This window comes from Mixophyes fleayi, chromosome 7, assembly GCF_038048845.1.
Source record: "Mixophyes fleayi isolate aMixFle1 chromosome 7, aMixFle1.hap1, whole genome shotgun sequence".
Taxonomy (NCBI): domain Eukaryota; kingdom Metazoa; phylum Chordata; class Amphibia; order Anura; family Limnodynastidae; genus Mixophyes; species Mixophyes fleayi.
Window position 1 is genome coordinate 114,218,898 of NC_134408.1, and position 18,056 is coordinate 114,236,953.

The window sequence follows — 18,056 nt, forward strand, 5'->3', positions numbered from 1 at the left end:
TTTTTTCCAGCCTCCTCCCCTTCCCCGATTTTCTGTAGCATCCATTCTCCCCCCACACACGTTTTCTGTAGCATCCATTCTCCCCCCACACACATTTTCTGTAGCATCCATTCTCCCCACACACACATTTTATGTAGCATCCACCCCCCCATTTTCTGTGCAAATCCATTCTCCCCCACACACACATTTTATGTAGCATCCATTCTCCCCACACACACATTTTATGTAGCATCCATTCTCCCCCCACACACATTTTATGTAGCATCCATTCTCCCCACACACACATTTTATGTAGCATCCATTCTCCCCACACACACATTTTATGTAGCATCCATCCCCCCCATCGTCTGTAGCATCCAGTCTCCCCCCCCCCCCCCCATTTTCTGTGCAAATCCATTCTCCCCCACACACACATTTTCTGTAGCATTCATTCTCCCCACACACACATTTTATGTAGCATCCATTCTCCCCACACACACATTTTCTGTAGCATCCACCCCCCCATTTTCTGTAGCATCCAGTCTCCCCCCCCCCCCATTTTCTGTGCAAATCCATTCTCACCCCCACACACATTTTCTGTAGCATCCATTCTCCCCACACACACATTTTATGTAGCATCCATTCTCCCCACACACACATTTTATGTAGCATCCATCCCCCCCATCGTCTGTAGCATCCAGTCTCCCCCCCCCCATTTTCTGTGCAAATCCATTCTCCCCACACACACATTTTCTGTAGCATTCATTTCTCCCCACACACACATTTTATGTAGCATCCATTCTCCCCCCATTTTCTGTAGCATCCATCCCCCCCCATCTTCTGTGGCATCCATTCTCCCCCCCCACACATTTTCTGTAGCATCCATCCCCCCAACACACACTTGCTGTAGCATCCTTTCTCCCCCCACCAGACACATTTTATGTAGCATTCATTCTCCCTCTTCCCCTTTACTGTAGCATCCACTCCCCCTCCCCTCCTCGGTTCTCTGCAGCATACTTCTCTCACCCTCCCCTCCGTTACTCTGTTGCATACTTTCACTACCCCTCCCGCCTTTCTGTACTCACCTTTACTTTTCTTTCATTCTCTTCTCCGCCTCTTGTTTCTTGCTTCTTTCCTCTGTATTTACTTCTGCCAGACTCCTGTCAGCTCCTCTACACTGGCAGCGTCGTGACGTCACGACGCTGCCAGGCGCCGGGCACATTTGAAATGCGGTGCTGCACAGTAGCAGCACCGCTTAAGTCTGCAGCAGGAGCACTATATTGCGGGCGGACGATCCGCCCTGGGCGATCGCGCCGCCCGCTTAAACTTAACCTGCTACTATTAATTGTTTTATTAATAGTCTCCTCGGCCGCAGTGCCGCCCCCCAGAGGCCGGCGCCCTAGGCAGCTGCCTAAGGCTGCCTAATGGTGGCGCCGGCCCTGAGCTAAGAAATGGTGACTGGCAATTGGGGGTATACGAGGACCATACAGCAGCAAATAGATTTATTTTGTAATATTCTTAAGACTTTTTTTGATCTCTACCCAGACAACAGATATAATACTTATGTACGATATGTCAAAATAACGGTCTTGACTTTCTTGTTCTGTTAGATTATTAGAAAATTCTTCTGATCTAGCCAAAATGAGGAGTCGCAGTAGTGGGATGCTGGAAAGCACCCGGACACTCTATTCCAGTATGTCTCGCAGTATTGAGTTATCGTTGGATGAATTAGTAAGTTTTCCCCACTGCTAATATGTCCAAAAGATGTTTTTCTTACTCAATATTAAATGTTGGTCTCTCAATTTGCAGGATGCTGTTAAATTCATTGAAGAAAACTTTAAGAAGAGAGAGTGTGTGGCATACACAAAAGATTCAAAGTCACAGTAAGCATCAGACTGCAGGACCTAGTGATACTGCCACACACAGGATGACACCCTGATCTGTCACTTGTTGTATTACATTCTGCACCTACATTATAAAGTACCAAATTGTTAGTTCATCTCTCTAGAACTGTACCTGGGAGCACACTCAATGCCGAAACTTCAGATGGGGGCAGGGGTTGCGGTTCCTACAGGGTCTGATGGTGTGGTGGGCAGGTAATACTGAGTTGCCCCGCCTTTGAGGCTCCTGCTTTTTCACCTATATTTGGCTATGGGGCCCGACAATGCTTTCTTCCGCCCCGGGCACACTAATGTCTTTGAGGTTATGTTTTGCCCTATAAATTGACAAAAATCCTAATATATCTGTTGCAACAAGACCCAAATGGAGATGCATGATGTGGGTGTAAAAGGGTTGATCAGCACAAAACCACATGTTCTTTCTAAAGCTCCCAAAATCTCACACTCATCATTAAACACAAAATCCTGCCACCGCTAAGATTTCGGTGGATACCTGATACTCTTAAGACTTTCTCAGTTACTCCCTGACTTGATGCAATTGCAATCTAATTTAAAAAGAGTTCAAATGTAGTGTTATAAAAATGTGAGTTCTTTAAGAACACAAAGACAGAACATTTTTAAATGTGATTTAACAAGGTGCCTAAGTGCTCCACCGCAGCAGCTAATGGGGAAAATACATAAAACAGGGGTTACAAAAACTACATGCAGACAAAGGGTAGAAAGTGCCTGCTCAAGAAATACCATACATTCTAGTTATATGTCACGACTTAGTCAACCAAGGAAAGTATGTGTAGTATTACTTCATATTACAACATATAATTTTATTTGGCTTTAGTTCTTGCAAAGATATAAAAAGCATTTGCATCAATTTAAATGTTCACTTTCATACATCTTTCAAAATATATTGGCTTCCTCTGCACCCGTGTGGTAGTGATAGATATCATGCACTGGGACAAACTATCCCTATTCTAGAGAAAACCTATCATTTTTATGTCTCCACCATTTAGGGCCAGAGTCTGCAAGGAGCCCTTTAGTAATGCAGACCATCAGCCTTGTCACATAATCTAGATTATACACTACTTTATAAGGCTTAATAGATGATTTTTTTTACTTTCAAAGTGGTGTTGGGTAGGTGGTTGTATCCCTCTCTCTCAGTATCAAAGGGCTTAGGCATTATTTAATGGAGTTGTTGGTGTGGGCAGAAGTTACTATGGCACTGAGCTCATGTGATCACCCAGAGCCAATGTACTGAAAACAGGGAGCCTGATGATGTTACAGAATGCTTCTCAGGAGCAGAGTGAATGTGCTCATGGCAGTAATTGGGGTGTTCACACTCATTAAGACTTATTCATAGCTCAGAAGATAATAAATCTCATACCTCAATGGTAATAGCAAACAAATTATACTTGTTATCTGTATAATTTTATTTAGTGTGCAGTTGTGTGTCCATGACACATACTCTTTATGAAAGTAAAACTCTGAAAGTTGACATATCCTTTAACATTATTGTACATATTCTGTATGGCTGGGATATTTATGGGATATACCAAGCTGAAGAACCTAAGTAAACAATTGGCACTTAAATAAAGGTGGCACTAATAATATTCACAAACATGTAAATGCTATAAGATATTTTAACTGGCCTTCTGTCTGACACTGTATTTATATTTGTTATGAAGCTTAATGTGAGCTACATATCTGTTGCCAGCCATCTCATTACAGGCCCTCTGTTTGTGTCCAAAACGCTTTGAACCAGGAAACTTACTGTGCATGGAATACACATTTCAGCCACAATCACAGCTTAAGATATAAGCTTGTAAAAAAAACACACAGTCATGCGAAAAAAAAAAAAGTATGATAATGTGACGAAAAGTCACAAAACTTATTGAATAACAATAGTGATAACACATTGACATACAAGAATATAAATGCAAAACGATTTCTTTAAATAAAACAAATAAAACACAAGAACAATACTCACCTATTATTTAACATAATCTGCTATCTAGGGGAAGGCTAGAAGGTTTGGACAATTTCTAAGTAGCAGACTGATTGGCAAAAACGTATTATTTGCATCATATTTCACTGCTGTTTTAAACAGTTTCTCTGGGTTGCCTAAAAAGACCTTTATCCTCTGGAACCTCACTGAAAGAAGTGAACTGGTATGCTATTCTGTTTTACAATAATTTATTGCCCACTTTCTAACAGTTATTTTAATGGGTCCATAAAATATACAATGACGCTATTGTGGAACACAGTAAAGATATGATATTAATTCTACTAAACATGGTTTAATGTTCTGCACATATTCATAGGAAATATTATTAAGGTATATTGATTCATAGGAAATATACAATATCCCAATAGGTTTCTTATTGGGAAGGTATATATCATTAACACATATTATTTTGCCACTTTCACAAAAATGTATACAGATGTCTTAACAATCATGTTTTATGGGAAGTATTGCTTTGATTTATTATGTTTACTATGAGAAATATATACTAAATGTGGATTCCACCCATATGGTTCTTTCTGGCCCAGGGATTTTAGCCATTATTGTGGGGTCATATGAATTTTTAACTGGTTAATAAAACACTTGATTGCATCTCTGAGTACACAATTAAGGTAAGGGGATAGAAAGTTGGGTCCTTTTCATTTATCAAAACACATTAACCCTTTGCTTAAACACAATGATTTGCTGGAAATCCTTTTGACTAAAGTAACTTCTGAGTTTAGGATATATCATGACAGCAGTAACATATTATTTTCATAATTATCCTGATTAGGCTATAATTATAACAATATCATATTGTTATTGTTCTATGAAATGCTGAGGTAGCCTTGCATGAACATTTGAAACTAGATGACAGGATGATGGGTGCTGTTGGGTTAGGAAGATATAAGATGACAAGCTATGTCCCCTCATTGCAGGGATAGTTTATGCAAGTGTGGTTACACCAAGATCCAGCATATTGAAGGGACTCAGACCAACCAGAGCGATAAGTGGAACTACAAGAAGCACACAAAAGAACTGCCCACTGATGCATATGGAGATATTCAGTTTGATGCATTTGGGAGAAAAGGGAAGGTAGGTCCTGTTGGTCCAGGATAAATCATACTGTGACAACAGTCAAATAGCCAGGGCAATAAAAACATAAAGGTAATTATGATGTAAGGTAACATTGTAAAAGTGGTTATAATAAGGAAAACTGTTAGTAAGGGTAATTGTTTATAACTAGCTGCCGCTTACCAATTCTGTCAGCCAATTTGGTCAATTTAGACCAAGTAGGCTTGAACTCACCCAATGTGTATACCCCCACTGATCACCAATAGTGGTCAAAAACAATAAAATCCATCTAGATTTTAATCAGTCCAGGCTCAAAATGCAATTGTATTGTGGCCATTGTCATTATGTGTCCGCGGTTATTGGCCAAATGCACTAATGGACCCTATGACATCTGGTTGTTTCGAATGCCCTCCAAATTACCCAGTCTTTTGACTCTAAATTTGACACAGATTAGGACATCTGGCAATCAGGCTGACTGTCAAGATCTTATCATGTGTGCTCAGCCTTAATAACAAGTGATAACTGAGAAAAGGACAAGTAATTTATCAGTGGCTTTTTACTTCTGTTATACAAAATTTCATATGAATGTACTAGCTGTTTCTGGGAGTAGATTGTTCATTGTGATATAGTTTTCTCCTCTGTATCTTCCCTCTTAGTACATCCGCTTGTCCCGGGACACAACTCCAGAGGCATTGTATGAGCTGATGACAAAATACTGGCAGCTTAAAACTCCAAACCTCGTTATCTGTGTGACTGGAGGAGCCAAGAACTTCTCTCTTAAGCCGCGAATGCGCAAGATCTTCAGCCGTCTCATTTACATTGCACAGACCAAAGGTGATTTGGAAAGCATGATTGCAGAACCCTCTATGTATAATTATTGGCCATAGGGAGATTAATGTGCTCAGAACTCATATTGACCAAGAACTCGTGTGGGGCAGGGAGTGACTTCTGTTTATTACGCTCAATAGAAAGTAGCACTTAAGGCCCAAATAAGGATGGTAATGCAAATTAGACCGATTCTGCTCTTATATGAAGATATTTTTAATGGTCAACTTGATTATTTTGAACCATTTGATCAATCATTGATTACTCGAAACAAAACTTGATCCAAAATGGATTGAATTAAGTTAGGTGTGGCTTAATTGTTCAATAATCAATTTTCTCTACTGAATAACCAATGGCAATGTTTAGGTGCTATTCTGTCATGAAGCCAATTGACTTTAACCTTGTTCCTTCACCTCTATTTACATCACTTCTTACTTATAGCCACAATTTAGAGTTGACTAAGTGTGTAAAGGACATTCAGTGAGAGCAATTGTGGAACTTTCTGCTTGATGCTGAGTAAAGATTTGTTCATTAGATTAGTGGAGGTTAATTTTATTCAGTTTCAGTTAATTTCAATGGTCTTCTCTCCTCACACACACAGGAGCCTGGATCTTCACTGGGGGCACTCACTATGGCCTGATGAAGTACATTGGTGAGGTGGTCAGAGACAATACCATTAGCAGGAGCTCAGAGGAGAAGGTGATAGCCATTGGTATTGCAGCTTGGGGAATGGTCTCTAATCGTGAGACACTGATCCGAACTTCCACCACTGAGGTGTGAACACTAACATCTGTAGTATAATAATATAGAATAATATAGAGTCTATTGTGCACAGAACATAGATATCACTGTGTTGCTATTTAAAATGTAATAGTTTTCATTTAAATGTTAATGTTACTTAGTTTCTTAGTTACTTATTTTTTGTCCTGCTGCCGTTTCAATTTGAAGATTCCTCTATAACGACAGTATAATTGATCTTCTATAACAACAGTATACTTACAATGATTATAAAGTAATGAAGTTAGCTACGTAACTGCACACGTAATAAACGTACATACAGACATGATTTTTGACATTATTTTGAATAATACATTTTTCATGGTTTGCTGGTAGAGTCTGATTTGTCCTAAAATGCTGCATGTAGGGGAATGATTGATCTGTATGTTCATAGGGCCCTGCGATCCACATGTACATATTTGAAAAACACCCCACGGGACACCTTAGATTTAAATGATGCATGTAAAACAAATTAAAAAAGCCTATTTAAAATGGCTCATTGAGATGAGCACTAAGACAATAAATATAATATTTCCAGTGAAAAACCTAAAGGTGATTTTCCACAGCATCTCTCTGGATAACATTTTATTTATTCTACGTAATAGGGAAGTTATGTGGCCCATTACCTCATGGATGAGCAGAAGCGGGACCCTCTCTACTGCCTAGACAACAACCACACACATATGATTCTGGTGGATAATGGATCTAATGGACATCCAACTATTGAGGCTGAACTCCGAGCGTCGTTGGAGAAATACATCTCTGAACTTAATGTACCCGGTACAGAAATGATCTTACACAGGGAGTTACAGGAATACCACCTAGTGACTTATGATCTTTACAACTCGTCTTGTCTTAGAGACTAGGCTCAAATTATTTCCATAGCCATTCATGTGAGAAGCTTAGATAACCAGTGCTGAGTGTGAGTTCAGACATCAGATTTAAGTGTAGAAGCTAATGTTAGTGTCATATATATTAATAAGTTTATTCTGGCCAATCGACTGCAGCATGACCCGATCTGTGGCCTATTTGACGCTACCCATTATGGTCCAAATTACATAGATCTGATTGTTTTATATACATCGGCCTTTTGAGAGTTTTGAAATCATGCCTTTTTTGACAAAAAGATAGTTTTAGATCCACTGGTATTAATTTTGGGCCAATTTGTGCTAAAACTGTCCTTATGTTTGGCCAGGATCAGAGTCACGCATAGCAGAGTCACGCATAGCAATCCAACTGCATCTAAATGCAGATGATGCATTCAGTGTTTTATATATGAAGCATAAACAAGATCCTCCTTATCTCAGCTGCCAGTCATCAAAAATATCAAAATTAAAACCTAGTAATAATAATAATAATAATAATAATAATACAAGGAGAAGTCTTAGCTGCATATATTTGCTTATTCAGGCTTAATCATTTTATAAATGGCAGGATTTGCAAATAATGCACTCAGCTGCCAGACACAAAAAAAGATCCAATCTAAAACCTTGCATGACATGTATTACCTGTCTGGAGGACTGGGGTATTTCCCAGTAAGTTTAACAGTTAATTTAAAAATATAACATATATGTGACCAAATGCTAAGACTCTTATTCATTAGAATGAATTTAAAAAGTATTAGGGGAAGTGCCATGAAAGTGATTGACAATACCTCCTAACTGTCACGATTTAGATGGGACAGTACTGTTGTCCTGATTAGACATCTTTGTTCTGTGGGTCACAAAGTTGGGAGGTATCTCTCATTCCCGTGAACAGGTATTGGGTGCACCAATGGTAGGTGCAATTAATGGGTGTTAAGAGCGAAGGAGAGGGGATAAGGCACAGCCTAGAACTTCAAAAGTGGCACACTTTCCCTGTGGGGTATGTTCACACTCCTGGTGCCAATTCCAGGCGCTCCAAAGTTGCGAGGTACGGATTGATGGCTTACACATGAATTTGCAGCTAAGTCTTCTGCTTCCATTATTATTTTAAAGGCAGGTTTTTATTTTTCTGTTGAGTACAGGGGAATCTTGTTTCTGTTATTTGGCACTTGTATTGAGCCCCTCCATTTACTTCTACATTTTGCAAGTTATATATTGCTTGAGCAACTTGTTTTTTTTCTTTTGATACATGTATATGGCACATTATCCACAGTAGATAGAAAACTCAGTAGGGCTCAACTACTAGCATTACATTTAGTGCAACATTTGCACTAAGCCATACCAACCAAAATGGCACTTGCTTCCATTGTCTATCTCACACTAGACAGATAAAAGCTAATTGCTGATTGGTTGCTGCTGTTCATTACAAATGCTACACATAAAGGCAATATTAGTATTTTCAACAGATTAGTATAAGACACTTATTTTAGTGATAAATTGAGATCAGTTGCAAAAAATGACATACTATTTGTCCTGTGTCCAACAAGCTCTCTTTTTAAATCTGACATTGTTTTTCCATTGGTTTTCCGCAGATTCTAACTATGGTGGAAAAATACCTATTGTATGTTTCGCTCAAGGAGGTGGGAAGGAGACGTTGAAGGTAAGTTTAAGTAGTACAGTTAAATTAACTAAAGCATTTCTCTTAATACTTTGGTTATAAGAAAAAACATGTACACAGCTCGCAACTTTGCCTTTTCTTTAATCGCTTTTGAAGCGCTAGGCTGTCCCATACTCTGCTTTCTTCCCACCTCCATTGCCACGTGCATGAGAGTGCCCGGATCCCATTCACCGCAGAGCAATGACTAAGACAAACCTTCATAAGTTTCCACCTGCGGGACAAAGCTATCCTGATCTTAATGGCAGGATGGAGCCCTCAAATCGGCACTCTCCCGCCTATAATGAGACAGTTGGGAGGTATACATGTAGGTCTGGCATATAGGGTGTTTGAATTAGACCCATTGCTAGAGGTGTATAAAATTAAGCACCTAGCCATGCAGTCTCCATTAGCAAACATTTGTGATACAAAATGGCTCAGTGACTTTAAGCGTGATACTGTGATAGGATGCCACCTTTGCAATAAGACGGTTTGGGAAATTTAATTCCTGATGGATATTCCACAGTCAACAGTAAGTAATATTATTAGAAAGTGGAATAGTTTAGGAACAACAGCAACTCAGCCACGAGGCGGAATACTGTGTAAAATCACAGAGCGGGGTCAACGACTGCTAAGGTACGTAACAGTCACCAACGATCTGCTGATTCCAAAGATGAAGATCTCCGAACTTTCACTGGCATTAATATAAGCACAAAAACTGTATGGTAGTAGCTTAATGGAATGGGTTTCCATGGCCGAGCAGCTGCATGCAAGCCTCACATCACCAAGACCAATGCCAAGCGTTGGATGGAGTGGTGTAAAACACACCGACACTGGAATGTGATCGACACTGGACTGTGGAAATGTGTTCTATGGAGTGACAAATCGCGCTTCTCTGTTTGGCAGTCAGATGGGCCAGTCTGGGTTTGGCGGATGCTGGGAGAACATTACCTGCCTGACTGCATTATGCCAACTGTGAAGGTTGGTGGAGGAGGGATAATGGTATGAGGCTGTTTTTCAGGATTTGGACTAGGCCCCTTATCTCCAGTGAAGGGCAATCTTAATGCTTCAGTCATTTTGGACAATGTTATGCTTTCAACTTTGTGACAACAGTTTGGGGATGGCTCTTTTCTATTCTAACGTGAATGTGCCCCAGTGCACTGTGCAAGGACTACAAAGACGTGGTTTGATGAGTTTGATGGGGAAGAAGATGACTGGCCCGCACAGAGCCCTGACCTCAACCCCATTGATCACCTTTGGGATGAACTGGAACAGAGTTTGCAAGCCAGATCTTCTCGTCCAACATCAGTGTCTGACCTCATAAATGTTCTACAGAATGATTGGGCACAAATTCCCACAAAAACACTCCAACATCTTGTGGAAAGAAGAGTGGAAGCTGTTATCGCTGCAAAAGGGGAACCAACTCCATATTAAAGTATATGTATTTGAATACAATGTTATTGCAATACCTGTCGGTGTAAGCGTCTAAACACTTTTGTCCATATAGGGTGTATATATATATATATATATATACATATATATATATATATATATATATATATATATATATATATATACTTATATATATATTACTATATATATTACCCTGCAAATCACAGGTATATTACTGCATGCACCCATGCAGAAAGCTACATCTCTCAGAGTGACTCTGGGAAATTCATTGCAAATTACAATAGGCCTGTTGGGGTGGACAAACTGCAGAGCACAGCCCTGGGCTGCTCACTAGAGCCCAAAACTGCACTAGTAGCATGCAGAGACAGTTAGACACTGCAATATCTTACAAAAGCCTGTAAAAAAATTAATTTTGGCACTAAAAGGCTAAAAGGCTCCAGAGGATTTTTGGGGAAAGGAAGGTGACAAAAATGGACTGCTGAAGGAGAGAAGCTGCTTGCTGTGAGGTGTGATGTATCAATGCTGCCTGGATAATTGAGGATCTACCCACAAGTAACCATTGAATGCTGGTGCTGGACTATTGCTCTGTGGGATGTTTGCAGCTAAACATTTTAAAGCCAGCCCAGAAGGAAGTATCTTTGGAGAAACAGGAAATGACCCAGCTTGCCACTGTCCATCAGATGGCAGCAGGAATCATATGAAGACAGATAAGTTTATTGTTTATTTTGCTTTGCTATGTTCAAGTTATTAAAGTGAAATGAGTGAGATATCAAGCTGCGTTCTTAAAACCTCTGACCAGGACTGTAACATTGCTATTGAGAGGTAATGGTGTTGTCTGAAAGAAGAGTTTACTCAAACCAAATCTGTTATATTTAAAGTTTATCTGAAAGCTGACACATAGTGCTATAGACATAGAGAGAAATCATTTGTTGCAAGAGTTTGTCTATATTGCATCAGAAGTTTGATCCTATTGTGAAACTTCCTAAAATGGTTGCTGAGGAGAGAATTGCAAATTGTTTAATTCTAAAGTTACTGGAAGAGATCTGCTTATTCTATTAGACAGATTATTAAGTGAAGATTGTGTTCCTTACACTGGAAAACGTTTATTGTGCAGAATTACTGTTGCTTACACTAAGCTAAGGAATCATGCATGCACCGAGTCGATTATTGATTACAAGTCAATTACTGATTCCATCTTGTACAAGTAAATAAGTTTCATGTGTCCTGTGGAATACAATTTAACCCTGTGGGGTTTACCTATTGTAAAGTAACCCTAATCTACAGTCATTTCTCCTAAAGCATCTAACCTGAACAATCCTTGTTGCACCTCTACTCATTTGGTATGATAAGTGTTGTATAATTGCAGTAAAAGTCTATTATGATTGATTTGACAATGTAATCTGCTGAAGCAGCATTTAGTGTAATTGTCTAATTAACCCGTTAGCAACCGGTTGTCTCTCAAAAGTATTTATGTAGTGAAACCCATTTCACCGAAGTACAGTGCCTAACTTGAAATTTAGATATATTTATTCAGTGACATAAGTGTTGTAGTGATTTATGTTTGCATATTGCTGATATTGTTGAAACAAGATTCCTAAATTGTTATTTATTTTGTGACATGTTGAATAGTATTGCATATTGAAGGTCTCCTGTTACTACTTTCCTACACTACTGTTACTTATCTGCCATGGTGGTAAAATCTTAACTCGCAAGTCAAGAGAATAAACCCGCAAGTTTATACAGTCTTAGCCTTGTGTTCTTTGTGTCATTCCAAAATTACTCGGGAGGGGGGTCTTAGCTCTCTACTATACCACTGGGCCTGTGGAATCCTTCCTTACACTATTTCTGGGGTGCCAACTATCCGCCCTGATACATATAGGTATATTTAAGTTTGGGCAATGTTATATAGATCTATGTTTGCTTACTCTGTATTAAACAATTGTCTGCCTTTTTGTATTTCTGCCTTTATGTATTTATTAGTATTTATTTTGCACCCTAAATGAAGTTGTCTACCTAATATATTCAAGTAGGAAATACCAATTCTATCTGTAATCACATACACTTCCAGTAATCAACCTTCTCTGCAATCACTTACAGCTGTGTGATGTCTTGTTATATTAAACAGTTTTACTAATATAGTGAGAAGTGTTACCAAGATAATTTTTTTATACTTTATTAAAAATACTTTATTTTATACTTTATTTAAAAAATGAAAACTTGTGCAAACAGTATAAATAAGTAATACAAAATGTTCAGCAAGTTAACAGTGATATAGCAATAAGAAAAATGTAACATAGAAAAAAACATGATCAGTGTAATGCTAAGGTCAGATGAACGTATTCATTGCTATGTGAAAGGAATTGATGAAGTGCTAGATAGTTATGGGGTAATAGAGGTGGGTGAGTTGAATGTAAACCAGGGCTCCCAAATTGAATCAACTTTATCAGCTTTTCCTTGTAGTTGTAGAGTATTTTTTTTCATAGAGACAATAAACCAAATATTGTTTTGTTTTTGTTTTTAAACTTTTTATACTTTTTTTGAATTTTCCAATACAAGCATAAACAACAAACAAAATGTCGGATATACTAATAACAAAATCAGAATCGAATACCAAAAATATTAGAGCATAAACATCCCAAAGAAATGGCATATCTAAAAAGTTGTCACTATATTAGAACCACTAAATTGAGGTGGGAGGTGTAGGAGGAGGGAGTAAGTGCCATCGGGTTCCTGGTCATCACGGTTGGAAAGTGTGCGAAAGGTGAGATTTTGGTATGGGTATCAACTTAGTAAGTAGGGTCTGTGAGGCTGTAGGATAGGTGATAGATGAAGTACTACAGAGTTCAGGGGAGTGATGTTAGAGTTAAGATAAAGCCAGGTTTCCCCAATTTGATGGAATTTATCTTCCTTATTGGGCACATAATGGGTAATCTTCTTCTTTTGGGCAATAAACCATATATAGATCTTCAGGGCCGAAATGGGAGGAGGGTCGCTCTCTTTCTATATGTTGGCAATTAAATATCTTGCAGTGGTAAAACTGTGGGAGGCCAATTTTGCTGAATGCTTATCGGCATCTTGGAGAGGGTAGCAGTGGAGGAAGGAACGTGGATCTTTGCGAATTGGACACAGAAGAAACGAAGAAAGAAGGGACTTGACTCAGTTTCAAAAGGAGGATTTTTATGGGTATGATCACCAAATATGGATGAATAAATGCTATTATCCACATCAGCAATCTGAGGACCTAGAGGAATAAATTTTAGAAAGCTTATCAGGAGTGAATTACTATCCATAGTAGACTTTATACATGTTCTCTTTAATCAATGTGGAAATAGAGCTGGTGGCCACCTGTTCTGTAATAGCTTCCCAATAGTTCTCCTCAGGTGGGGGTGTCCCGGTTCCGCTCCCACTCCCTCTTGTGCCTGCTTCCAGGGGTTAGTATGGCACTTAGAGAGCTATGTAGAAGATATAGTATAATTTTATATAATTTTCAAATGGGTAGGTAGCCGGGAGAGGGGATGGAGGGGGTCTGGGCCTGTCCAGAGAGACTCCACAAAATGTTTACAGTATTATCCCTGGCTTGTCATCCCGGGACAAATCCCATTTCATTGTTATGAATTACTTATAGAAGTGCTTGATTTAATCTAGTGACTAAGATTTTATAGAATAACTTCACATCCTTACTTATCAAAGAGATAGGACGATAATTATTACAAAAGTTTGGATCCTTACCGGGCTTTTGTGTGAGCGACATTTTAGCCTCTAGAGCTTGAGAAGAAAAGGTTTTACCTTTTAAGATCTCATTGAAGATCTTGCGTAGATGTGGATATTAGAACCTGCTTAAATGTTTTATAGTAGCAGAAAATCCTTCTGGCCCAGGGGCTTTGCCATATTTCTGGCCCTTTACAGCTTGAGAAATTTCTTCTATGGTAATCTCCCTACCCAATAGAATGGGTGTGGTACGGCATATCAATGCCGAGAAGAGCGACAAGACTCACCCCGATGTGACCATTCCGAAGGAGCTGGTTCCCGACCCTGCCCGATGACGACTCCTCTTCACCCCGACAGCAGCCAATGACGATGAAGCAAGAAGGCGGCTGCAGCTGATGACGTAATTGAGCATGGCGACGGGATTATCGCTGTTGTTAAGGGGGTGAGGTAAGTATGCACCCATGTACAATGTATTTTAGAAAGGATTATACTCTTTAATCTACATGTTTTTAAAGAAAACATGCAAATAAACCACTGAATTTGAACACTTTACTTGCTGACCAGAACATCATATCCTATACTGCCCAACTGTCCTGATTTCAGCAGGACAGTTCCCATTTAGGGCTCTGTCCCACTGTCCTGCCTGGGAACACGTTTGTCCTGTCGGTGGGAATGTTGGGCTAAGGGAGGTATTTAATGTGCAGCCTAGTGCTTAACAGCGGTAGGTAGCCCTCATGGGGTGGGACCACCCAGCATGCAGTGACCACACCCCCTTTGCGATGTGGCCTTGCCCCTGTCCCGCTGCTGGGGACAGACATGTTGGGAGCTATGCTATCCTACACAGAGTAGTCCAAGCAAGTACGGAAAAGTCTCTCTGTAAATGGACATTGTGTCAGCACAAGCCAGTATCATGCTCTAAAAAAGTATTGATTAAAAGGGCTGCCATGTAAAGAACATGACCCATAAGTCTCTTTGGTTTATATGCAACTAAACAGACAAACATAGACTAATTTGTATCTAAATAATATAAAAATATATAACATATATGTAGAAATATCTAGAACAAAGAAAGAGAGAGCAAGTTAGGTAGACATTGCTAGGATGGCAAATGGTAGAACATACTGTTCAAGAGAGAGAAAAACAACAGTTGATTATTTTCCAAATTGTTATGTGTGTTAATAACTGCACAGTGTACTTGGGCTTTCACTTAGGTTGTACTATTATTGGGATATTCAGTTCAGTGTGAGGTGTCGCTGAACACCGCCTCGATGTTCAGGTGCACTCATTGCCAGCCATTATGGTAGAAATCTCCACTCATTGTTCTGCACGCCTCTATGGGGTGCTAGGAGAAATGAGCGGAGATTTCTGCCAAAACATCGGCACAATGTGTCTCTGCTGGTGTTCGAGAGACACGTTGCGTTGAACTGAATATCCCCCTTAGAATTGAGTTTGTAAAAACGTAATTGGAGGTACCCTTTTGGGGGAATTCAATTGACAGCGTTACTCGTGAGAATAATGTGGCCTGCACACTATTACCGTTACTTTAGTAGTACTGCGCATTACTACCGTTAGTACGGTAATTTAAACACTGACTGTTGCTTGCTGCTTTGAGAGCCGCAAGCCGAAATCCACGTTAAAATTACTGTACTAACGGCAATAGTGCTTGCGCCACATTATTCCCACAAGTAATGATGTCAATCGAATTGCCTCCTTTAAATGTCAACATTTGTCTTTAAAGTATCACATGGTTTCCTTTTCCTATGTTTGATTATGAATGAACAAAAATAGTACCAGTGATTTGCTTTATCCCTACATCAATCTCTTTCCATTCTGCAGGCTATAAATACTGCGATTAAGAGTAAGATCCCATGTGTAGTAGTGGAGGGATCTGGGCAGACAGCCGATGTTATTGCCAGCCTAGTGGAATCCGAGGGCACTTCCCTTGCATCCTCAGCTATCAAGGAGAAGCTGCTTCGATTCTTGCCCCGCACCATATCTCGCTTGGCGGAAGATGAAATGGAGACCTGGATACGATGGGTAGAGTATTTCTTCATTTTCAATAGTAAATTATGCAGTAAGGACTATTGATCCAGTGAATTAAACTGATTGCCATAGGTGTGAATTTTTACCCTTATGATGCTAACTAGGCAGCTGCCTGATTTTATTTTGCTTTCCTCTGGATCAATTCAGCTAGAATTTTGAAAAGACTCAATTGACTTGTGCTTGACTGACTGTGGAACTGTATAATTCAAGCAAGATGCCCAAAGATCCTCAACTTGAACTTACTCATACTGTTTTCTGGTGTGCATAAAAACACTTCTGGCATTTTGCATGAGCCTAGCTCCACATCAGCACTTCTTGTGTGAGAAATCTCTGCATCCTACCATCATCAGCGGCAGCAGCATCAATGTTTAGTGGTAAGGTGCCAAAAAACTCTGTAGCGCTGGACAGTCAATGTAACAAATTATACAAAATACAATTTAACATAAAAAAAACCCAACTACGAACAAGGTTGGCGAAGAGAGTGAGACAAAAGGTTTAGAGGGCTCTTTTTGTGAGAGCTTTCACATGAAATGACATATGGGGATCACACAACTTCCACCTTTGTTATGTATTAGGCTTATAAAATACACCTACAGTACATAGTTTTGCCTAATAACTTCCCCAATGTACCTATTCGCCAAGCGTATTCACAAACCTAACAAATGGAAGGTACTGAAAATCCAATAGCATAAAAATCTCAAACTCAAGCTTTGCAGAACAATGTTTTTGTAAGTCGTTAATGCTCCTGCTGTACGACTGATTGTCTAGGGCTTGCTGATTTCACCAGTCACTTGTTCTTGGAACACATTACATAATGGAAAATGTGATTTTGTAGAAATATATGGAATATCAGATGTACAATTGCTTTTATCCTGCCCATATCCTCAGATGTCTCTTTTTCTCATTAATTGGGCTAAATCTGTGCTCGTTGAAAGCACTAATGTGGGTTGTGTGCTTCTAATATGCATTTTTATAAAAGGATGAATCTCTAATGAAGGTTTTAGCTTCCAGACAGAAGCTGCTTGTGTTCTTAATACAAGGCATAACGTTCTGTTATTAAATGGTTGGTCAATGCTATTAAAAGGCGGACACACCACTTTGTGCACTTAATATTAGTCCAAAGTTCTATTTTAGTTTTACAGTAGTCTAGAACATTTCCCCTTTGGCCATTGGTATGTTCTAATCTTTGTTATGATTTTTCAGAAACCTGAACACCCATTTTTTCCTTTAGTTGTGAGCTAATTTATTAGCAAGTGGGGTTAGACACATGCCCACATATGTTTGGGAGATGGTACTGTGATAATCAGTAGACTCAATGATGAGTCTTTAACTACCTATAAGATTGTCTTGTCCATGGCAGTTATCAATGCACTGGTCACCAACCAAGCAATCCTATGATCACTATCAATGTTTGAACCCTTTTATTGCAATTTCCAATTCCAGTATAATTGTATTGGAATCTGATAATTGTCTATGGTTCAAAAGGGGACTGATGAAGCATGACTATTTTAAAATAAAGCAATAGCAAGTTTGTAAGTGTATAAATCAACCTTAACAAAAATAGGATGTGTAATAAACTCATCTCATATCCAGTCACTTGTTGCCTTTCTCAAGAATAAATGGCCAAATGAAAATACAGTTGACTTATTTGTGAAATGGAGGTAGACATTGTTTAAGCCTCTACTTTTGTTCTGTCCTGACACATCTTCATCATTATATACGGGCTCTTTATAACCATGTTGCAATTCCTAATGTTTACAAAATAAACAGTCATTGGTATAGTCACAAACTACTGTCTTCAAGTTACCCAACATTTTTTCCTTACA

General features: G+C 39.2%; 1 protein-coding gene across 1 annotated transcript in view; it reads left to right on the top strand.

Moving 5' to 3' along the window:
- TRPM8 (transient receptor potential cation channel subfamily M member 8) overlaps window positions 1-18,056 on the top strand; it is a 74,407-nt gene that overhangs the window by 14,022 nt on the left and 42,329 nt on the right. Inside the window, exons 3-10 of the mRNA XM_075180412.1 lie at window positions 1,590-1,710; window positions 1,789-1,862; window positions 4,812-4,968; window positions 5,604-5,781; window positions 6,374-6,546; window positions 7,155-7,329; window positions 9,005-9,072; window positions 16,024-16,224. Coding sequence (XP_075036513.1) covers window positions 1,590-1,710; window positions 1,789-1,862; window positions 4,812-4,968; window positions 5,604-5,781; window positions 6,374-6,546; window positions 7,155-7,329; window positions 9,005-9,072; window positions 16,024-16,224 — 1,147 coding nt within the window. The remainder of the gene's footprint in view (window positions 1-1,589; window positions 1,711-1,788; window positions 1,863-4,811; window positions 4,969-5,603; window positions 5,782-6,373; window positions 6,547-7,154; window positions 7,330-9,004; window positions 9,073-16,023; window positions 16,225-18,056) is intronic.